Source organism: Osmia lignaria, chromosome 2 (genome assembly GCF_051020975.1).
Source record: "Osmia lignaria lignaria isolate PbOS001 chromosome 2, iyOsmLign1, whole genome shotgun sequence".
Taxonomy (NCBI): Eukaryota; Metazoa; Arthropoda; class Insecta; order Hymenoptera; family Megachilidae; genus Osmia; species Osmia lignaria.
Genome location: NC_135033.1, coordinates 6,879,011 through 6,903,550, shown reverse-complemented (window position 1 = coordinate 6,903,550; position 24,540 = coordinate 6,879,011). Strand labels below are relative to the sequence as shown.

Sequence of the window (24,540 nt, the reverse complement as noted above, 5' to 3'; positions counted from 1 at the left end):
GTACACAATAGATATGTATATCTAATCAGACGCAGTAGAAATACTTATATTTAGTCAGACATAGGATAAAATAAATGAAGGATCCATTTTTATATCTGGCTTTGTAATCTTTTTTTTTAATTATCAGTGTAATTGAAACTATTAAAACTATTTTATTTGCATTTATACGTATGAACATGGAAACCACCCCAAGTGTCCCAAAAGTATGAAAAATGTTTTGACCATCAACTCCCTACATAGACCATATGATCAATCGGCATCTCACTGAAATCTAAAGGAGACACTTGGGGGGCTTCCTCTTCATCGGAAGACGGAATAATTCATATCGAAATAATTCGTACTAAATCATTAGATGGTCGTTGATACATAAGTATGATAAATAACAAAAATCGACGATCTGTTGCAGGAATTTGCTCCGGCTTGCGAGAGGTACGCGTCAAGATACCGACGGCCGTGAAGAAAGGTGGCACCGCGGTACTGAACTGCTGGTACGACACCGAGGGGGATCCTTTATACGCCGTCAAGTGGTACAAAGTGACTCGAGAGTTTTATCGCTATGCCCCGAACGAGACCCCGGTCGTCAAGACTTTCCCCATCGGGAACTTGACGGTGAAGGTGAGCATCGAATTGCCTCCTTTCTCATTCCCTTGTCGACCTGTAGGCTTCGACAAGTCTCCCTTTCTCTCTCTCACTCTCTCGAGCCAACCCGACGCCAGGGCGAAAAAAAGAAAGACTCCCCCAAGCAATGGGGAGAGAGCAACCCCGGCGAGGATTTATCGTAGTCGGCAAAAGTTGGATGGAACAATAACCGAACGCTGTAAAATATGGCGAGCAGATATCCCTCCCTTCACCCCTGCTGAAACGTTCCTCGGTTCTGTCTGGCCTCCCTAATGAGCACCGGCAAAAGAGGGATCCTCGCGGAGCAGCGCCGTCAATCCGTCGGTGAATTATTCCACCCTCTTTCAGCCAGTTTTACGAGGTTGCCTCTCTATTTAGCAGGAGCAGCATGACGAAAGACCTCGACGTGACTATTATCTCGCGATATCAACGCGATCGTTCGCGACGATATCGTAAACACGAGGTGGGGTGAATGTGCTCGTCGATCGGAAAGAGTGAAACGGCTTCTTCGACACGGACGATCGGGTCGAGTTGTCTGTTCTTGATAGACGGCCCAGACGATCGAGGTAAAGTGATCGTAGGTAATATCGTGGAAAGTGATTTTTCCACTCGCCAAGATGTTTTGTGCTTCGTCTGAACTACTTAACCCCTTCGTCTTACGATCTCTTTGATCGTCACTGAGGAAATTAACAAAACGGCGATGCTTTCTTTTAATTCTAGAGGGATGGTATTATTCAAGTAAATAGCATTTATTTTTCACTCTAAAATGTCGAGAATAAAACTGAAAAATGATCTGAAATTATATTAAAATTCTGGCTATTTCGGCGAGCCACCGTCCGAGGGTTGAAAATTAAAATTATGCGCGTCGCTGTAGAAATGTTCAAATAGACCTTATCACTTATATTGTTCTATTATAGTTCCATTCAATTTATTTTAATCTATTTAAATCTCTCTACTCCTGTTATTTTCATTTCTTATTTATCATTCGCTTTGTATACAAAGATCAATCTAAGGTGAGGGGTGTTACCTTTAATAACGATGGGATTAAACGGGACAAACGGTAAGATAGAATCCGTGCGAAAGGGATGCATTCATAAATCTTTATTCTCATTTAAATAAGTTTTCTGTTAGCGGGCGGAATCATTTGCATATTTCTCAATCTCCAGATTCAATTACCAGCTCCTTGCTTCTATCAGAATCAACAGATTTATCAACAGCTGGCCCCATTCGAATGTACAAAGACGTGAAATGAAAGATTGATAAATGGAAGTTGAGCCGGGTACGACTTTGCGTTTGTTTCGTTTCCCGGCTCGATATTGTAAGTGGTCGGAAGTATCGACGGATACGTTTCGCCATAATGGTTACCTAGTCCTTCATCCTGTCTCTCGTTTGCTCGTTTTTCACTTGGAAAAGTGTAAAGTTTGTATATCGGGAAACAGTCGAACATTGGCTGTCCTAAATGTATCGGGAAACAATCGTAGAAGAGCTGGTAAGATTGTAAAATAAGAGATTATATGTGTCATTCAGTGGAGGAGAAGCAGTTACCGAACCAATATAGAATAGTTCATATTTTCTACGGTGTCTGGCATCGTAAAGTGGTTACGAGGCAATTTCGATGAAACTCACCTGGCAAATGGGGTATTGAAATATATTTGATACACTATTGAACAGTTTCTATCAATGCTTAACTCTCGGACAGCGAATGGCTCGATAGTAGAATTTTTTATCTTATATGTCATTAAGCAAATTTTCACATTAGATTTTGCAATTATATTGCTATATAATAATTAAAATAAAAATATATATTTATTGTATAATTGAAGAATTATTATTTGGGCTCTTCAAGCCCACCAATCAGAAATATTAAAAATATATTATTTCTAAAAAATTGTTACAGTTTAATAATCAATTAAGCTTGCTAATGAATGGCTATTGCAAAGCTCCACCTTTCTAGAGTTAAAGTTAGATCCTGAATAACACAACATTTACCATTTGTTAACTCTTATCACTCTAACCACTTATTTGCATTTATATGTATTTCTTAATAATCAACCACCTTGTAAAAATTATCTGACGTCTTTTTGTAGCAAGTTGAAGTTCGGAAAATGAATAGGCGCCAGGGGTTGGCAAACAAGTTGTAATATTCTTGAAGCGATAAGGGTTAAATATCCTCCGCTTCGAAGTTCTTTTCCCCGTGTGTAAGATAGTGGTTAGGAGAAAGCAGCTTCATAATCGACCTAAATTTTAACCTGGACGGAGTGTATTTCTTCTTTTTCGACAGACTCTGCTTCCTTTGGAAGTAGTAGAACCGCTTGGAACAGGCTAATTAGATCTCGCTTTTCCACGGTTTACGGGAGATACTTTTTTCCTCAGGTATAAAACTGATAAAACGAGCAGCGAATGTTATTTTAATCGTGCTTTTGACTTTTGCAAAAAAGTATTCAGCTCTGCTTTTTTTTTTCGAAAATCCAGCTGAACTTTTGGGAATAAGTTCTAAAAAAATATATACATTATCAAGCAATTACTTAGCGTTGTTCCGATTACGCAATTGCTCGTTTCGCAGAGAAAAATTCAGATTATGCGTGCGTACAATTTTCATCGTCGAATATTCCGCGAATCAGTAAATATCTAACGAGAACCGACGGATAAACGCCAAATGTTTTTCAATTCTCCGCGTAGGAAGTTATTTGCTGCAGTTTCACCAGTTAGAACGACCCAGTATCACGGATTATATAGAATTCTTCATAAAATCGAAATACGAAAGCGGGGAAGTTAGTTGAACTCGAAATTCTAAATAGCCACGCGAATAATCTGTTGTTTAATAAACGCGAAACTACGCTGATGCGTTCTGCGGATAGAAAGAGCAAAAATGTATTCAGGTATAATATCGACCAAAAGTATAGAACCACCCCTTGATGAAAACGTGAAAGAAGTTATTTAATCTTTTAATGAAAGTATGTAGAATTTATGCATAATTATATTTTTTCAAATATTAAATAAAATCCTTAATTACTTGAGATTATTATCAACTCTAGGAAAAGAAAGGGGTAAGAAAGGGTTGATTAAACTTCCTATTTAAAAAATATTGAAAATATATCACTTTTTCCACTTAGAAAATGTAAAAAAAATTTTATTATTAATTGCGATGCAGTAACTTCAGTAATCCTTTATGGTCTTGTCACAAAACCAAATTTTGAGCATACGGTCCATTACTTTTAGCTAACAGTGTACGTTTATAAATTTATTAGCGCTTGAACTTCAACGATCGATATCATTTCACGCGTCCGAAGGATAATGAAGTTTGAAATTTTTAATGGAACTCGAAACACGGTTAATTAACATGTTCTGACTTTCAGGCAAAATCTATCGATTGCTTGGGAACATTGCGATTGGTTATCGTATCTCAACCCATACTCATCAATACTTCACACGATCCACTATTTGCCATTAGTTTTCAATAACTTTATTATGAATAACAGCTGCAAATATTACCAGGTCAGACTGTATATTTGCATAAAGCTCCGATTTCGAGTTCTGAAAAATCAATTACAAGATGTTCACTCGGTAATCGTATATTTGATTTAGGAAATGTACTGCCTAATAAATTATAGCGATTTGAATAGACTCTATTTCGGTGAGATGATGTCATGAAAAGTTGAATTTTTAACAAGTACGTCCGCAGAAATAAACCAAGACCGACGTGAAATTAAATTTTCCAAGCGTATCGAGTTTTCATTGACAGCGATCGGAGCTGATTTATCCTCTTTATTGCAACTGACGAATGAAAAGCTTTACATGTCTCCTTCTTTCGGAATACCGAATGCCGAGCACGTTTCAAGCGATCGGAACAAGTAATCAGGTCTGAAATCTAATTCAAAAATTACGATACAATATTCAATAGTAAGGAAAGTTTCGTTGCTGGAGCATAGTTAAATGGCTTACACCGAGCAAACTTAATTGGACGCCTATAGGGACCCATAACGCAATGTAAGAGAATTTCTCGAACGCTAATATCGCTGGATAGGGTTCAATTCTTGTTTCACATTAATTTCCTTGTCGATTATTGTACAGTTTTACAAACTGTAATGCATCAAACGTATTCCTAATACAAAATTAATTGATTCTGTTACAGCTCGCGTGGTAATCGAAACTAGATTATTATTACAAAGCGTCATAATTGATTTAGTTAGCAAGTGAACTGTAACCGATAGTATTAAACGCTTCCACCAGTTGCGAATACAAAATTAATTAATCTGGTTATATCCCATTTACTAGCTGAGCCAATAAAAACGTTTCTATTAGTTTAATTCACCGCAAAAGATTAAGCAATAAATGCTTCTGTTTATTGAGGTATCGTGAGGTCATTAGTGATCCACTCAAAATGGGGTGTTTAATGTGAAAACTTACTCGTAGAATTTCGTATTTTGTTAAATTCTGTTTCGATAAGATAAGGAATAATTCAACTCTCGTAGAGTGAACTTCAAACAAAAAAGAAACTCTCTGTTTAAGAGTAGCACCCAGGGTAAGAATTTCTAAGTTGGAAGTCTTAGGTTCTTCAGTCCAAAGTCTTCAAAGTACCGTGCGTCGCCGACTCTCTGGACGAATCCTTGGTACATGTATATCTTGTATAGAAGCGGGTAGTGCAGGGAGTGAGTAAATGATGAGAAACATTTTCAAGTTCCATAAAATTTCAAAACTGGAAATCTTAAATCCCAAAAGCCCTAGTTAAGGTTCATAAGTTTATCAAATTTCTAAGTTGGGTGTCTAAAGTCCTACAGCCTAAAGTCTAAGTCCCATGCGTCGCCGACTCTACGGACGAGTCGTAGATGTCTATAAAGAACCATAATGCAAAAAGTAAGTGAACAATAGAAAAAATTGTTAAGTCTCAGAAAATTGCTAACAATAAGTTGGAAGTCTTAAATCCTGTAACCTAAAGCCTAAGTCTTACACATCTTCGCAAGAATATTTGAGGTAAATAAGAATTTCATAGCCGTCTACCTTATTCACTAACGTCACTCCCAGATTACTATCATCCTTACAATTCCCCTTATTAAGTTCTTGGGGTCTCGATCTCGCAGCACGATACAGCTCATATACGGCCGTCGTATCTCGGTGAACCCGTTAACCCGGACGCGGGGATCGTTTCACTGGAAACCCGCCCTAATATACAGGCAACGTAAACGCGCTAGTCGCAAGAAGCGGCGTCACTTTTTCATCGGTCCAGCTAAATCCTTCTAAACCCGTGTTACACCTCCCGCTAAAGCATGGCCCGTTGTTGTACCGGTGTTAACCCGGGCAAGTTCTCGCGGCCTGGTGGAACGGGCTCGAATAAATCGCTCTGTGTCGCAGAGTTCCGCGGTAACCGGTGCTACCCGCGGCCAGTTACGAGAACGCGTAATTCCGCTCGTAAACTGCGCCAAAAAGGGTGCTCGGTGCAGTTCGCGAGCTTGCCAGGTTGGCTGGTATTCGCAGCCGAGAGTGACACCCAGTGCCCCAATCAATATCACCAAGGAGGTACTCATCGTTGGTCCAACGTTAGCTTCTTCTTGTTTCGACGTTCGTTTGCCTGGCGATGAAACAATGCGGCCTGTCCTTTGTCTTCCGGTCGATTGATCGATGCTTGCGGTTGTCCGTTGTTCTTCTCTCTTCCCCTAGTTTTTTCTTTTTTTTTTTTTTTTTTTTCATACTCCATGCATGCCACTCTGTGGTTGTGCCGGTGATAAATCCCCGGTAGATTCATCGAGGAAGATGAAGGACGGCTCTATATGCGTGTGTTTCTCTGTTGCAGAAATCCGAGAGCAACGCGACCCAGGTGACGCTGATGAACCTGGAGCTGGACGCGGCTGGTGTGTACAGCTGCGAGGTGTCGGCGGATGCGCCTTCCTTCCACACGGCCATCGTTTATGCCACCATGAACGTCGTTGGTAAGAAAACGCTGCTACTCGTGCATGGCTCGTGTTTCCATAAATAACGATACTAAATTGTTATTACTGCGACGCGATATTTTTTTCTTCTTTTTTTTTTCTTTTAATATCATGACTGTCGCGTTAGCTATAGATATGTACATGACTTTTCGTTTAGCTCGAATGGTTCACAAAAACTAAAACGTCATTGTCTGTCGGCTGTGAAAAGCAATGCATAACAATTGATCATTTCACTGTTTCTTAACGAGAACAATAGTAGCGTAGCGATTGGAACACACGTGTGAGAAGTGGTATCGCCTCTTGTTAGCTTTCAAAGGCAATCTTCTCGACTGTACACGAGGCTGAATGTCACGCAGCCGGTCGACAGTGTTAGCTTGCAGCCGTTTTCGAACTGCGAATTAATGCCAGCCGCCGCGCCGCCGGCTTGGTGGACTTAAGAGCTTACGCGAATCGCTGTGGACCGAGCCGAAGATAATACTGCGGGTATACGCGGCGGAATGAACGGGAATTAGGTGTCTTAGATGTACAGGGGATTGAAGCTACCCCTCGATGCCTTTTGCTTCCTTTTTATCTCTATCGAACCCGCTGACTGCCGCCAGTTTATTTCGGTAATTCGTTTGCTTTTTCGACCACCACCAGTAAGGTGGAGAACGATTAAGAAGTAGATCTTTCCTTTTTTCTTTTTGTAATACCTTGCTGCTCGTTGAACGATAAATTACGCGGGTCATTAGGCACGAAATTTTTTATATCAGAGGCATATATATGTAAGAATTCAGTTGATATATATATAATATTTTAAATAAAATAAAATAGAATTATTAGACACTTTGGACAACTGTCAAAACAATTCGAAACTTTTATGTTATCAGATTGTTATAAAAATCAACAAAACCATTTAATATGGAATAAATTAATTAATTTCAGTCGTGTTCTATTCAAATATTAAATTTATTTTTTGAACTATAAATAAGATTTAGATTTGTTAAATTTCAATCCCATGAATCGATAAAAATCTATTCTATATATGAAGGGTTGAAACTGATTAACTTGTTTCGTGTTAAATGATTTTGCTGATTTTTATAACAATCTGATATCATAAAAGTTTCGAATTGTTTTGACAATTGCCCAAAATGAAGGTATTTAATCATTTTATTTCATTTAAATTCTAGGAATTTATTTGATAGAAAATCTAAAAGTTCATTTGATAGCAAATCTGAAATCAGACACAAGAAATATGGTGTGTTTCAAATAAATTGATTAATTTCAAAATCAAATTTAGAAGATTGAAACCTTGTTAGTTTGTCATTCTACTGTGATTAAATATTAAAGGTGTTGCATAGTGTACTTAGTGTATCCTATAAATAATCTAGTGAGAAATGGAGTCTAAAATTAGACCGGAGTGTCCACTTTCATGTAATTGCTACGTATTTGTGTGAATTGAATAACGTTGAACAACGAGAATTGGATTTTCACTGAATACCGTGTAATATGTCAAATTTGAAGCCATCTGTTTATGTGCATGTTAAACACAGAGTATCACAAGGCCAGTTTAATTATCATTCTATCGTATCTATATTTATTCGATTACCATTTATTTGAGGAAAACATTGGATGACAAGATTATAGATTCGAATGAATTATGGATAATTTAGTTTACACCGTGCGATCAATTATGATGTTAGATTAACAGCTGTTTTATAAATAATAAATGAGACCAACTTAGGGGTATGCGAGTACTCGAGTTTCAGGTCGGGTCGGGTCGGGTCGGATCGACTCGGACGGGACTTCAAAAGTTCGGGTACCTGTAATTGCATTCGAAGCACTTATCTCAAATTTTTCAGGTTCAAAGTGTTTTCATATATTATCGTGTATAATTGGATGTATTTAAGTTTTAGGACTCGAATCGAATTCGAATCCCTAATTGATATTTGGTTCTCGAAATTTCACTTGAATTCAAAAAAATTTTTGACACTGACTTGAATTTTCAAGTACCTGCACACCCCTGAAACAACTACACAATCTTTAAAAAAAAACAATTTTAAAGTGATCGAAAACGGTGTCTAAATTACCATTTTATCGTATCTTATTTACGTAATTGCAGCTTGTTTATGTAGAATAAGTCGAGGAACGTTGAAGCGACGAAATCGAGGAGGTATAACGATCATTAGAATTTGAAATCGTCCCTTTTGTTGGGCGAGGAAACTTCAGTTGCAACTTTCCTAAAGGTCGCGATTAAAATATCAACAGACAAAACGTTTAATATAAAGCATAAACGTAGGGGGCATTCTAGAATAATATGTTTTTAATGCAGCGTAAGTACGGTATGGATTGTTAATTTGTATAGGGTTTCTCTCTTTCTCTCTCTCTTATTGTTACGTTCTGAATAATCAGAGTAAGCAAAAAGACGAAGGGAATAACTATTTTACAGAATCCATTCGCGGATAATTACCGTTTGTTCGAGTAGAATAATACTTTAATGAGCACTTTATGGGGCCGTTAAATTCCTCGTCTGTATTTTTCGCATAGATTAAACAATAAAAAACGGAGAAACGAGGGGCTTGCAATAAAGCGTCGCGCGGCCGCGAATAAATTTTTTCCGCGGACTGACAAATTTTTAAACGCGTACCAACACTTTCGAAAACTAACGACGAAGTCCGCGGATGTATAATTAAACCGAGTGACAAACGATCAAATTTGAATTCACAGTTATGAAAATAATTTTTCAAAAGATTTTAATTAAAAATAACATTGATTGTAAATTATGAAAGAAAACAACTGTTCGATTATTGTACGTATTTTCAAACTCTATAGAGATGAAAATTTTATTGAAATTGCTAGTTTATTGCATCAAGTTGTACGTAATTGCCATTTGTTTCTCTGGAATTATGCTTTAATGACCATTTTACGGCATCGTTAAATTCCTCGTTAGTAACTTTTCTATCGATTAACCAACGAAACCAAGGGAACAGGATTTATCGATAAAATCATCTTTCCCGTCGATTCGAGAATGAAGAATTTCGGATTGAGGTAATGTAACGAGTTTAGGAAGTCTAATTGAAATATTAACAGAGGGAATGGGTGAAACGGTGCAGACTATTATGCGGTCGAAAAGTAATTATTTAAACGAAAACAGGACTAATGAACTGCAACATTCCGGCCGTTTAATAAGGAGCAGAACATTCGAGCTTTACGAGAAGCTTTGTGCAGAAATTATTGAATTTTCATAAAGTAATCTGTTTTCGATTCATTAAGGGACGGTCTCAAATTTACGATCGATGGCCTGTATTGCACGGTATCTAAATTCCATTTTGCTAGAAAATCAATGAATCTCTTTCCACGTAAATATTTAGCGTATTTATAGACCTTCAGATTTATTTATTCAGAGAGATAGGAAGTGTGTTTTATTTAAAAATATAATAAAAATAAATAAATTATAGAGAAGATAATTTGTTTAAGATTTCTATATTCATCTATTTAGAATTTAGAGGGTCAGGAAATGTGGTTTATTTGAAATTCAATTAGCTAGCATTGATTGACACTCTGCTTCTGATGCAAATTTGCTATGATGGAGAATTAAAAAAAATCTTTGACGAGTGTTCCTTTTTATTAGCATATAGAAAATTTGAAAGCAGCTCTCAAAATTAAAATTCAAAAAATTATTTTATACTAATCCCAACATTTTCACACGAAATATCTCAATTCTCAATTTAAAATATTTCATGAATTGTTGATTTTTACAATTTTTTTAAAATTTAAAATGTTCCAAAAAATGAATCTACAAAGAAGGAAGGAAATGCAATTTCACTTTACAAAATAATGCAGTTGTTAAATGTACACGCATCGATGCACTTGCAAAAATATACAAGTATAGTATCTTTTAAATCTCGCATCTGTTGTTTCCTAAAATTCTGTTCGAAAACGGGTGCGATTTTTAAAATTGCATGAACCATGAAAAATGATCGAAGCAATGGTAATATTTGCAAATGCGAGCCGCAAGGTGTTAAGTATAAAGAGTTTGTTTCTAATTCCGCCGGTCGTATCGCGTTTCACGCGCGAATACATTCGAAAGAATCAGAATTTGTTGGTCCGCGGGAACGGAACTTTCCTCGGTCCTTCGTTTCCCGGAACTCGTACGGGAAAAATCCCCAAGGGAGGCAATATGAAACTTTCGCGAAAGAATTCTCGTACAGAAACACTTTTAATATTTATATTTCGAACACCATCGCCGATAAAACATCGAAAGAACATGAGTTTACTGGTATGATAAAAAATCTCTTCGTTTCTTTTTTCCTTTTTTTCATGCTTTATCATTGTCTCCATATAATTACAGGGGAGAATTTAGAAATATGAAATTTTCTGCGACCGAAAAACGCTCGTTTTTCGTTTAGCAAAAACAGTGCTGTTGAAGGACAGAAAAACGTAATATTTATCACAGAATTAACTCAATTTTTTAAACACTTTTATTGCCCCGAAAGAACGATAATATCAATTAAAATTTATCTGAAATGCATAACCTTCTAAAATACGAGCAAGTGTTAGGGAAAATAACTACTTTAAAGTCTCTCTAAGTTTCAAAGTGTTACGAAGAAAACAAGGGGGAGGAAACACTCAAGAATCTACTACTTAAACTCTAAATCTTAGAGGATTTTCTTATCTTCATCCTAGAACCGCATCAACTCAAATTTTCCTAGAATCCCTCCGAAACATACACAAATTCTTTGCTTAGACGTCTCCCTTACTTCCACGTAAGAGCCATAGTATTAACTAACATTTTTCCGGGATGCATAGTCTCTCGAAACTCGAGCATACGTGAAAGAAACAATGACTCGAAAGTCTCTGGCGCGTTTCAAAAGCAACAGAATAGAAGGAAGAATAAAGGAAACGAGCTGAGGAATCTGTTATTTAACCAATTCTCTTATCTTCCTCGAAAGAACTACCCCGTTAACTCGCAGCTTTTTCTTATCCTGTATCCTTTTAAAATCTATGTAATTACGTCGTTACGTCAAAGAAAGCGCAGTGTCAAGTAAAATGTATCCCGTAGTTGACGCGGTACACTGGAACATCAAACGCCTGGCTGGAAAACGCCTCGCCGGAACTATTTTTCAGAGAGGCTGACAGAGGGATCGGCGTCTCTCTTACGAATGCATTATTCCAGTATCGAAACGCGATGGGGTGGGCGAGCGCGAATTGCCAGGCATAAAAGAAGAATTTTTCATCAGCGAGCGAGTATCGGGATACGCCTGTGCATCCGGGAATCTTGAAAACTTCCAATCCCCGCCTCCGGTCCCGAATATCGCGAACAAACACGTGTATATATCTCGTACCATGTAGAATGGCGCACAGATCGTTCGAACGTCAAAGGCGGCGTTTCGAACATGCTTCGCATATTTCCGCTCGTGTGTGTACCTGACGTCTCTTGTTCCGCAGAATTACCCTCTCAAGATCCGTCGATACACGGGTTAAGGAGCAAATACCGGATCAACGATGTGTTACGTTTGAACTGCACATGCGGACGGAGCAAACCCGCGGCCAATCTCACCTGGTACATCAACGATCGACAAGTATGATTTTGCTTATTACACCCGGGATATATCGTGGTGATGCATGTTGACCGTTTCCTGTAAACACGGTTCGGATCGAGTGTACATTCGTGATTAAATCAGGCTTCCATAGGTTCTGTACAGAAGAATTTAAGACAGATTATACGGTTAACTATTTTTTTTTTAATTTCTAATAGAATAATTGCAGAAAAAAGTAAATTAACATCGAGCAAAGTAGGCTTCCCTGGGAAAAATGACGATATAGGGAAAGGAAGAATTGTCAAAAAATAATTTAGAGGGAAAGATGATATAATTTTATACAATTTAGTATATAACTGAGAAGTACGAATAATAAAGTAAATATTTAAATTTTCCCAGATAAATGTTTATGTGGTGTAAGTGATGATAAGCCACAGACTTATATACACGGGTTCTCTCCCCTATATCGTCATTTTTCCGAGGTCTGTCGACAGGATAGGGTGAGAATGCGGGATATCACCATTTTTCCTGGAAAAGTCTGATTTGATCACGACTGTATACCAAATACATTTCATGTACAGTACTGAGAAAGAATAGATTTCCTTTGAGGAAATCGAGGTGTGTGAAAGAAGATTCCTTTAATGTAGAGGAAGATAAAAAATGATAATTCATAAAGTTTTAATTTTAAAAATATTAATATTGATATTAATTTAGAAAGAAAGTACTGTACACTACTTAGCTTCCTCTTTTTATTCTTTTAGTTATTTATATTAATATTTCATGACTGGTCATAACGAAACATTTCAGATTTACGAATGCACATTGAGCTTGATCCCATCCGAAGTTGTAACACGTAATCAGTTAACAAACCTTTTTGCGCTCGGAACACCCTATCGTTCCTCGAAGGAATAGAAATGGGGTGGCAATGGTGGAGGCGTAAAGCATCTACTACACAGCTCCGAACAATTAGGGATTCGTGTTTGAGATTTCGAGGATCGAGCTTTCGAGAATCGTGGTTGTTGCTCGTTTTCAGGTACGCCTTGTTGCGATGTTGAAGAGGGTAGAGGTGGATTCATTATGCGAAACCCGCGAACACTGCCTTTCCGCTTCGTTTTACCTCGGTGTCGAATGAAATCGAGTTAAGAGATTGAATATAGAACCGGTAGCTCGAGATGGGTAGGAAAAGCAGGGTGAATTATATAGAGTCGGACGGCTTAACGCGTTTTCTTGCACACAATCCTCGGCTACCGGCTTCCGGATATTCGATTTGTCCGGTCCAGTTTTGTTTATGTTGTTCCAAGTCGGATCGAATTTAGGAGATTGAATTAACAGTCGTAGTATACCTGGGGTATATGTACCTATGTTTGCTTTATTGCATGCAATACTGCCTTCCTTTTCTTTATTTTTATCCTCGATATATAACGGAATTGAACGAAGAGATTGAAGTGCACCGGGTTAGGTGTAGAGGAAACGGGCTTGAATTATGGCAGAAAATAGGTTAACGCGTTTTTGTTTGTTCGCGTTCAAGTTGGCCGACTAGAATTTGATTGAACTCAATTCATTATGGTTTCATTTTCTCTTCCACCCTCGATATCGAATCGGAGAACATTTTTGCTTATCAAGGATTTCGTTTTTCATCGATATCTGGGATAATAGAACAATTATTCAGCATAGCGATGAATATTGGGTCAAAATTGCAAATTCATAATTATTAATTTATAACAATTAAAATAATAGTTAATGTAAGTACACTCGAAATAAAACCAGTTATTTGATATGAAAAAGACCTCGATAGCAAGCAGAACAGTTGAATTAGAAGGGTAATTTTTTTATAAAAAACCAGATACCTGATCCAAGCTTCATTGAACAATCCAATTAACCTGTCATTCTTCAACCCCATAATTTCTTCCGGTAAAATTTATCCAGCTGCCTATACATTCTACCTTCACATTCTCTCGAAACTCCAACTTTTTCCATTTTATTTTTTACTCCAACGAAAAACGGCCACATTTATTCAGCTGATCAAACGACTGGCCCATTCTCAAAACACGAAACTACATTCAAGAAAGGCTATCGTTAATTTGAATAGCTTAAAACAAATGAAACAATTGACGTTGCTCTTTTTACGTTGGTTTAACATTTTCATTATTGTTCAAATATCAATAAACTCTTATCGATGCTTCAATTATTACAAGCGGGGTTAACAATATTTCTGAAAAAAATGTACACTGCTAATAAAAAGTATAGAGTTATTTAACAATAACGATGTAAAGCACCCCGGAACTTCAGAAGCCGAGAACCCGAGGGAACTTACAGGAGAGGTCGGGAATCCGGAAAACCGGTGGGAGGGGCGGTCAAGACATCGCCATTTTTCTGAAGAAGCTCGATTTAATCGCAAATATACATAATTTACTCAAGGAAACAAGTGAAAAATTAGAATTGAAAATTGATTCAACCGTATCTTAAATAATTACTCTATCTATTATTTAAAAATTTCCATCAATGTTCCATTTCCTTGAATTGCTCAATTGTTTTAAATTTATAACGACGTGCAACGTCAATCACTGCACTGATTAAACATTTATTTAATTTTCCTATTTAATTGGACTTATTTTCAGTCATAAAATACAGCTACAAAAGTTTTCCGAAAAACCGATGGAACATTCTGCTGCAGAGAATCCCAGTAGCGATTGAAAATTACATTTTCGTGATATAGATCGAAGTGGCGGCATTGTTTCACGGTAAAATATTTCACGGGGTCGATTTTTGGACACCTGTTCTCCGCGATGAATAGCCATGTTCCGGCTGCAACTGAACCATGCCGATTCGATTTCGTAGCGAAAAGTTACGCGACGCTACCTTATGAACGAGTTTTTCTCCCTCGTCTATCTACACAATGAACTATATGCATTTCAAAAATCATGTCGTAAAAAAGAACAAAAGAAAAAGGAACAAAAATAGAATGTAAATCAGGCGAGAAAAGTTCGAGAGGAACCATCGAAACTCAACTTTATCGATGAAATAGTTATTGTTATTCAAAAATCGGGTACATACTCGAGAATCGATTCTTTCGCCAGTTTTACGAGCGCAAAAGGGCGAAAAGGAAGAAACTGTTTATCTTTCGGTTTGCTTCGAGGCTCTATGTTTAACTCCTTCCAGAGTAAGTAGCCTCGTACTTGAAATTAGATAATTAATAAAAGGAAACAGCAAACTTCCTTGGGTATCTGTGAAACGTGTTACAGGATGTTGTTACTGTAAGATAGATCAATTTTCTTCACGGTACAAAATGAAGGGATTTCAACGTAACAGCCCCGATCGTTAATCCTTTGCGGTCTTGCCGTGTCCGCGAACAGCATCGAAGTTTGGACAAACATTTGCTATAAATTTTGTTATCTTTTGCAACTGAAACACTCTGTCTGGCACACGTTACCGGTACGTGTATTTATGTTACCGTTGGCTTTTAGTCCAAGTTTTGTACAATATTGTCCCTTTATCCTTTGTGTTTGAAACGGGTGTCCAGATCGTTTTCATTGAAATCTGCTTAAAATAATAACTCGTAGTCATTGCTTTGAATATTTCGAATAACGTATCGTCGATAAGCACTTTGTGCTCTCGAGCATTTAGGCTGCTTTACATCCGTTTTTAATTTACTTTTATCAATCAGATCGAAGCTTTGGCAATTGAAACATTTTATCGGCTAAATTAACGAGATTCGTTCAAGTTTTTATTCAATTTCAAAAGCTTGTTTCGCGATGAATAAAATCGACAGCAATCGTGGATTCGATAATCAGAATCAGTCCCGATTGATTGATTATTGTTACTGGTTAATTAACACGCTTGAAACTTAATTTTAAAAATTCTTTTTGCTTTTTATACAAGTTTTTTATCAATCATTTTCTGAGAGTCTCTACAATCAGTTTTTTTGTGAAAAATCAAAAATATTGAATATATAGAAATGAATTCTGCGGCTTTTCATTTTTTTAACTGAAGATATACTTTTTAAAAATGATGGTAATTCCAATTATTGAAGTAATTATTATTCTCATTATATTTTCGTACCACTTTTCAAATGTACAGAAGCTCGGGAAAATATTCAAATTTAAAATAGTAATTATCAATCCAATTAATTTGTAGCCTTAATATTATAAATGCCATTGTGTTATTTCGAATGAAAATGAAATTCTACTAGTAATAAAAAGAGAACAAATCGAGAGCAATTACATCGTGATATAGTAACTCTGCAAAGACGGATAGTAGATTTTAAAGCTATTTCTCTGTCTAAAATCGAACCGAGCCCGGTAAGTTTCGTTGGATCGGTGAAAAACAGACCGCAAAGGATTAGGACGATGATCTTTGAAACATTGAACGAGCCGAATTACGCGGATACGCTCGCGGCGATTAGTGAACTCCGCGCTCGGATCGTTCGACTAATCGTGGAAATTTGTCGTGTAAAACGGCACTGGGCGGCCGGCTTTAAACTCGGCGAGAATTAATTATCGAAATTAAGTCGTCTACTCCAGCGGGAGTTGGCCGATTTTAATGCTGGTTCGCCAGGATTCCTCGAGCATAAACCCGTACGACAACCACCACCATCCACGTTCCGTTGCCACAGCCGCTGAAGCCGCACGTCCGCACGTACAGCCCCCTCGACACGAACGAATCGGAGTGGCAGATCTCCCAGATCGGACTTCAGTTTCTCGTTACGCACGAACACTTCGCCACTAGGACCGGCAAAATGAAGATACGCTGCAGCGCCTCGATATACGACATTTACTGGAAGAGTACCGAGGTCAGCGCCGAAGAGGACAGGCCCAGGGTGATACATTACGAGCCAGCCGCCACAATCGTCGGCATCAACTATCTCCAACCACCACCGAACTTTCAAACTGGCCAAAAGAAACCTGACGGTCATGTCGGAGTTAAAGGTAACGAAAGTTTGCTATCATATATTTTTAATTGTAGGTTCTATAGAAAATTTTATTGGTGAAAGGAAGATGAAATTATTTTATAATTAAATTATGTTTAGGTAATTGTCTGCTATTTTGGCGCTATCTCCGGTTTTCTCCAAACTTCAGTAAAGAATTCTAAGTATTTTTAATTTCATATTTAAACTAAACTCAACCCTAAATAACATCTTTACTTATCAAAATAAGATTTATTATATTCGACAAAGTTTATTATAATAAAATCATAGATTCTAACAAAGGAATTTATAGTTAGGAAAATTAGCTTCGCCTGGAAATAAACCCAAGGTAATTTAATGGAACAATTAGCAAAATAGTCGTTTTGTTAGAAATTACCTAATAGAAGGATTGAAAGTTAAATCGAGAGACTATGCCTTAGTAGCCACCTTTCTGTCCAATAAATTATCATCTCTTCAGAAACATCGATATTCGAAGGACTCTCGAAGCTGTACTGTATTTTAAGGCTAAGTCGACACAATTTTGCACGAAAGATCCCAATGACCTCGTTGTACGATAGAAGAAAGTCGTCGAAGATAATACAGCCTATTTAGATGAGTAAAAGGTAATCGTGTAAATTATTCTTGTTTATCTGGAGCGAAAGCCTGGGTAAAATTCATTTATTTTTACATACCCTGAATATAAGATTTGTATACCTTCGTTAAACATCGGAGTATCGATTGTCCTGTTTAAGCATCTCGTTCTTGTGTACTTCTTGTTTTTAATTAATTCACCTCACAGTGTTCCATTTTTTAAGTTCAAGGGTCATGGAACACGAGGCAACGATACGTGCCATTTCTGCGAAGGTTAAAAGCGACTTTATAAATAAAACGTATCTCTGAACATTTAAAATCATAACGTACAGCACAGGTAAACTTCAAATTCACCCTGTCTAACCCTTTCATATAAAATTAACAATAGTATATTTGTTTGTAGAATTACAATAGAGGTGTATTAATTTATATTATTTTACAACTTCATAATAATACTCCTTTTGATATAGTGAAATTATTTACAAATGAAATCAAATACGAGAACGAAGTTTTAATAAATCAAGAATTATGCACTGATGAATAATAGTTAGGGAATTATTAAACAGGCGAAGAGAAGCATTGCAATTGTTAGTAAATTTTCAAATAGCTGTCTGAATAAGTGTGCTACTCTGGTAGGTATTCTTGGGTTATTAAAATTAATTATGTCTCAGATTGATGAGCTACCTTTGTATTTAGAGCTAATTAGGAATAAATGTCTTTTCAATAGGTACTGAATTATGGGTGGAAATTGGTAATTGGCTAATTAACTTTTGTAAAACATTGCCATTATCGTGGTAGCTGTAACTCAAAGAGAAGTCGAGATAAAAATGTATAAACTGGAATCTCTCGAATCCTTTCAATCATATTTTCATAACATCCGTGCATTTTTGAAATCGGATGTAAAATGCTGTAAAAGAATATTATTCGATCAATGAATGCTGAAAAGTTGGACGAAAACGAATGTCTCCTCGTTAACGGGCCAACTAATCGCTCGACCAATGAAATCAACCAAACGAAGTTACCTAATTTCTTCCTCTTTTTTTTCTATTCCTCCTTCTAAACGAGGCTGCGGTCACCTGAATATCCGACTGTTTGTCTGGCCCGCGGTTCGGATAATCTGACCAGCCGAATTATCCTGGTTAACGTCAAATAGCTCGGCAGGCCATCAAATAATTCGTTTCACGCCAGGTAATCCGAGCCTGCGGCAAGGATAATTCCCGACGCATTCCACGATTATTTGCTGCGGCTTCGGATTATTTGACGTCAAGTGAGCCACGCTTATCTGACCAAGGAATTTCGATTTCATAACGACGCGATGATCGATGGTATCGTTGTGCGCTAAGCTATAAAGAAGGAACAAACCTCGTGGTGTATCAGTTTCATATAATACGTGAATGTAACTTCAATGGTAGATTCAGTATACATAAACGATAAAAAAAGTTCGTATAAACTTTTGTTCTATCTCATCTCGTTTCCGAGTTACAGTGCAATTTCTGGTGTATAGTTGAAGGAGTAGATATAGCGTGGTCGTAAAATCGATCAGACTAGTGTGTTCGGTGCATACTTAAAATATGAAGCACTGATTGAAGAGCTTAGTTTGACAAAATTATTAGTGCAAGGAGGAAGAAAACCTCATGGTATATCAGGATCCTTCACGTAATACGCGAACGTAACTTCAGTGGAGGATTTAATACATATAAATAATAAAAAAGTTCATATAAACTTTTGTTCTATCTGATCTCGTTTCTGAATTACAATGCATTTTTTGGTATGTAGTTGGAGGAAGAAATATAGTGCGGTCGTAAAGTCAGACTAGTATGTTTGAAATATCAAGCACCGAGTAAAGAGCTTAGTTTATCAAAGCAATTACTGCAAGAGAAAAACGTTTTATAATCCAGAGACAAGCTCAGATAGGACAAACGTTTATACGAACACTTTTTATTATTTATCTGTGGTGAATCTACCACACGTATTACGGTATATCCTGTACAATAACACGATGGGAACAATTCAATCGAAATCGTATCATCGTAGAAGGAATAAAAAGGAGGGACGAGAGTCACGATCGAATCGGTCTATCGTGGCATGCAAAAAACTTCGTTTCGTTATTTGAGTTAACTGTTTGCCTAGTTATAGAACTTCTCTAGCTCCCTTGATTTTCATTCGTGATCGTCTCTTCATCGTTCCAGCTTGCAACCATCTGGTCGTTTCGTTTCCTCGACCGGTCGTTACCAAAGTAACTTATCTGATAAATGAAATATTTGCTCGTTAGACCGGGAACAATTGTTCCGTCGCATCGGTTCAAAGTGTACGCGAATGTACAGGGTCAGATTTGCGGACGAATTAACATGGCGGTTGTCGTGGCGTGTAATCGGGACGATAAATAGCTGGTTTAATATAGTATACAAACTATAATATATAATAATAACAAGAGAGAAAAGGTTGGGTAGTGATAATTAAACGGGGGCCGCACGAATCACCGCGAACGTGTCGTTATTTTATTTACCGCGTTGTTTGCGTGTCTCCTCTCGGTTGGGCTCTTTGAAACTTGTTAAATTAACCGGAAACGAAAATGAGCATTGTAAAACCCGGGGATCCGAACGATTAACGCAGCGTGTTATAATTAGGATGCGTTCAACGTGCAGATGAACGAAAGAGAGATTGGTCGAGTTACGGTCACGGTTCGCTTGCAGTTCGTTCAAATGTTATTCGAGGCCTGGAACCGTGACCGAAACGCCGGCAACGGGTTAGTTAATTCGCTCGAAAAGCATTGAATAATATTTGATCGAGCCTGTGACAGGATCGAGACTGTCAGTGTAAATCGAGTCACGGTACGGTCGAGGGTTAATTAGTGGGTCAGGCGTGGCAAAGTGATCCTGTCGATAGCTTGAAAATCATTATTCATCGGGCTGATGCGAAAGGGAGGGGAAAAAATGAAGATTTTTCGTACAGGTTGTTAGATAAATTCATTAACCCTCTCGATGGCCGAATGATGGGGAGGAAATTTGATGAGCTACAGTGGCGAATAAAAATGACATTTCAAGGGGGTCCATTCTATATGGTTGTCGGTCATCAAAGACTTCCTTGACAATATATATATTGATATAGGATACAATATTAATTTTCATGATTTGTAAAATCCAGGCTATATGAATTAAAATATAGTATTGTCTTTGTAACATTTGAAATTACAGTTTTCTAAGCAAATTAAAATTTGTATTATTAATGTACGGGAAAGATATAAAAAATGTATGGAAATCTTAGTTCTTGCAATTATTCGACCATTTTCGTTACCAAAATGACTAAGTCATTTAATATAGTAATAATTAAATTGATTTAATGAATAAAAATGAGTATCTTGTCAAATTAAAATAAATTTTAATTAGAAAGTCATTCTAATTTAAACTAAATTCAGCCCAACATAAATGTAACAAAATAATCTAACGGCCCAAAACTTTAGCCCGCTTTCGTAGATCCGAAACGAGGCTGTTAAAGCAGAAGCGTTCTCTCCGTCGATTCGAATTTTTTGCATTATTATGTTCGAAGGAAACTGGGTTTTATTACTTTCAATTCTCATCCGGCCATATATTCGCTGACTACGGTGGATATATTAGCGGCGTGGCGGGGGTGTATGCGGGGTGAATGGCGCGAATTAATTCCAAAAGTTTCGCGCGTCCACGCAAGGAGGAGATTCTCGTAAACGGTGCCGAAGCGATGCGCTCGAATTTTCCGGCTTCCATCGCTTTATTCCCCGACCAAAGCAGCCAGAGAAGGTTGTTCAACGAAAAGCATCGATCTACAATTTTATCCACGCTAGAATTCGAATGGTTCTTCCCTCCCTGAAAATTCGTGGAACGACGAATATCGTTTGGTTCGAACCATCGACGTATTTCCGTCTCTTATCTGCTATCCGAAAGATTTCAAATTGCACTCCCCTTTCTACCAAACCGATGCGGTTTATTTTCATTTTGCTTACGGTTGCTAATTACCTCGTACATTTTCCAAACGATTTCGCGTCGTTTATACGATAATTTGCGTTCATCAGAATTATTGAGTATCCTCGTTGCATACATTCAAGTAATATCCTACTCCGATATCTCCGATACCAACGTTCGACGGGAATTTTATTTTTATTTATGTCTGTTTATTTCTGCTCGAAAAATTTGTAAATAAGGAAAATAATCCTGTTCGTAAGCAAAGAAATGAAACAAATATTGTTTCCATGTTTTTATTTATTTTTCATCGGTACGATACCAGATCCATTGCCTAGTTTGACAGTGCGGAGGAATAATATTTATATTGGTACATCGAAAATCGTTTTGTTTAAACGAACCGCTATTCGCGGATATATATTGGGTAGATTTAGCCACCAATCAACATCGATCCTCTGATTAAAGAAAAGGTGATAACGATACCAAATATGAAACTTTCGATGCAGAACACTGTGTATTCTCTGCTTCCAGTTCTCGGCTCGTCCAGGACGGAACCAAGGCTACCGTCTTCGAGGCTGGTGCTCGGACTGTTCGCGTTTCTTCTGATCGCCATTCGTTAACCGTAACGCAATTAAGTACGCGCGCGCTTTGGAGCTGTTTTATATAAATCGACGTGCTTGTAAGAAAGTCCGGGCCGCTTTGTGTGATCTGATCATCCTCGGGCGACAGACGACGCACGTTTCGCGCCATTTTTCGGACCACGGTGCGAGATGAACCACGGAGAAGAAATGTCTGGAAACGAACGCTGAATTCGATCGGGATCAGCGTGAATGGTAAAGGATGTCGGGTGATAAGATTCGTGTCTCTTTACGATCAACGAAAGGTACTCGTGGTCCGCCAATGTCGATGTAAGAACGACGAAACCAAAGAGAATAAGAGAGGAATGTTTCGGGGTATATTTTATTATTAGACCGTATATGTCGCTTCCTTTCGACGAGAATACATGTGTTTGCAGTGTGTAGATAGAACCGTATAGTACGTTTTACGTCGTATCGTTTCGAAGAAAGAGCGATGGATCCTTTCGTTTTCGTACTTTTTTATAAACTCGAAACGACTGACCTAGCGTGGATATATTATACAGGCTGGTTCAAAATTGGTGCAGACTATCCATTGATTCTTTAGAATTTTGAAAATCAAGTTCCAAAATTTGATTTCCTGTCATTCGACTTTTTTAAATCTAGAGTGGATTATTTATTGCGGTATTAAAATTATTTTGTGAAGGTAAAATATTATGCTATGGCCAAAGATACTGAAATCATTTAATCACACCAGAATTAATAGGAGTTTCAAATTGTAAAGGGGCGAAGAATTTCTCGATTTCTTTCGATTTGGAATTTACAATTGCAATTTCAACAACGTGCATCATTCTTGAAAGGCCCTGTATATGTATAATCTATCTTCGTCGCTCTCAATCCCTATTTCTCCATCCTGTCTCTTGATCCGTACCCCGATTAGCCTGACATCACTCGGTTCGCCTGAAAGTACATGAAACAGTGTGCGAGGAGATGTACCTGATGAATCGGATATTCGACGAGTAGTCGCTTTGCGGTTGCCACTGTTCTCGTGTTTCCAACAAGGATCTCGCGTTCTGAGGAGGAAGAGGAAACGGATGAGGATACTGTATGTATTATAACGAGGAACGATGTCAAAACATCATCTTTTCTTTCTCGTATATTAAGAATACTCCTCGCCACAAAAAAAAAAAAAATTTTAACGAAGAAAGGAGGAAAATGGAAAGAAAATAAAGTTCTGAAAAAAAGAGACAAGCTCGATCATTTGAGAGTCAACGAGAAACGATCATTCTGTAACGAAATGAAATTTCGTTCACGGGTTACGATTCACGTTCATGTCGGGGCTCATTAAGCGTTCGCTTCATTAAATTAATACCTGTTTGCTGTTCAATTTAATGCGTTCCCCTCTTTCGATACATTTATCAGCCGCGTTTCACACGACTTCGAACGCGACTGAACGATTAAAGCGATTTGCAGTCACGTTCTGTTTACAGTGAATATACCACGTGTATCGAGCTTACCGTTCTCTACCCTCGACTTCCGGCCGGAATGTTGCGTTTCCTGGTTGCGTACGGCCTGGAACATCGACGAACGGGTATTAAGTTTTCCTTCACTTCGAAACGTTTTGAGGAAATTCATTCTGGTTCGATTGATTGGGTCGTTGTTTGAACGAGACGCGACGATTGAAAGAATTTAAAAAGAAAAAAGATTGAAATCGTATATATATATATATATATGTATATGTATATTATATATTAACGAGCGATGTGTGCTAGCTATTAGTTTATGGATTAATCGATTAAGAATCGCAACGACTGAATAATACTCTACATGATTTTCTAATTGTAATAAGTATTTTTGAAAAAACAACCTCATCGTTTCTACGTATGTAGCTAAAGCGAGCGACCGTTCGTTAGGTGGACGCGTTTCAATTTCGAGATTAGCCAAAAAAAAAAAAAAAAGAAATTAATATGTGAAGGTGAACGCACGAGAGCGATAGAATATTTTCGAACCGATCGGTATACACGACGATTTAAGAAATAAATGTAAGCGAGAGTGTAAAGTGTCAGAGGTGTTTCGCGTGTCTGCAGCATAGTTTTAATGATTTTTTCGTTGTGTCAAGGAGACAGAGAAGAGGCTAGTCAAATTTTTGCCAATTTTTTGGTATCGATGCTCATTATGTTCCTCAGCTTGTCACGATACGAAAGAATATTTATGATAATAATAATGATATGACCACAGAATCGTTTCATTTCGTGCCATCATGCATCCCCTTCGATCCACTTTTATTTTCAAACACATAATGTTAAATAGGAAACCCTGAAATTTAGAATCTTTTAATTTTATTATGAAAAAGAAGTTTGTGGTTAACGAATCATTGTTAATTCGAATAAAGCATTATTTATGCATCATGAATATTTTTTTATACACGTACGAGTAAAATATTGATCTGGTATCGTGAATAAATGTTGTATTTAAATC

At 37.4% G+C, this 24,540-nt stretch overlaps 1 protein-coding gene across 2 annotated transcripts in view; it reads left to right on the top strand.

Moving 5' to 3' along the window:
- LOC117607056 (cell adhesion molecule 3-like) overlaps positions 1–24,024 on the top strand; it is a 39,473-nt gene extending 15,449 nt beyond the window's left edge. The window contains exons 3-7 of one of the 2 annotated variants that reach the window (XM_034330269.2): positions 407–615; positions 6,407–6,542; positions 11,970–12,103; positions 16,674–16,986; positions 22,019–24,024. In XM_034330269.2, coding sequence (XP_034186160.1) covers positions 407–615; positions 6,407–6,542; positions 11,970–12,103; positions 16,674–16,986; positions 22,019–22,107 — 881 coding nt within the window. In that variant the 3' untranslated portion in view covers positions 22,108–24,024. Of the gene's footprint in view, positions 1–406; positions 616–6,406; positions 6,543–11,969; positions 12,104–16,673; positions 16,987–17,087; positions 20,807–22,018 lie in introns of those variants that run through there. The other variant, XM_034330271.2, reaches the window with a different exon arrangement.
- Positions 24,025–24,540: the final 516 nt, after the last annotated feature.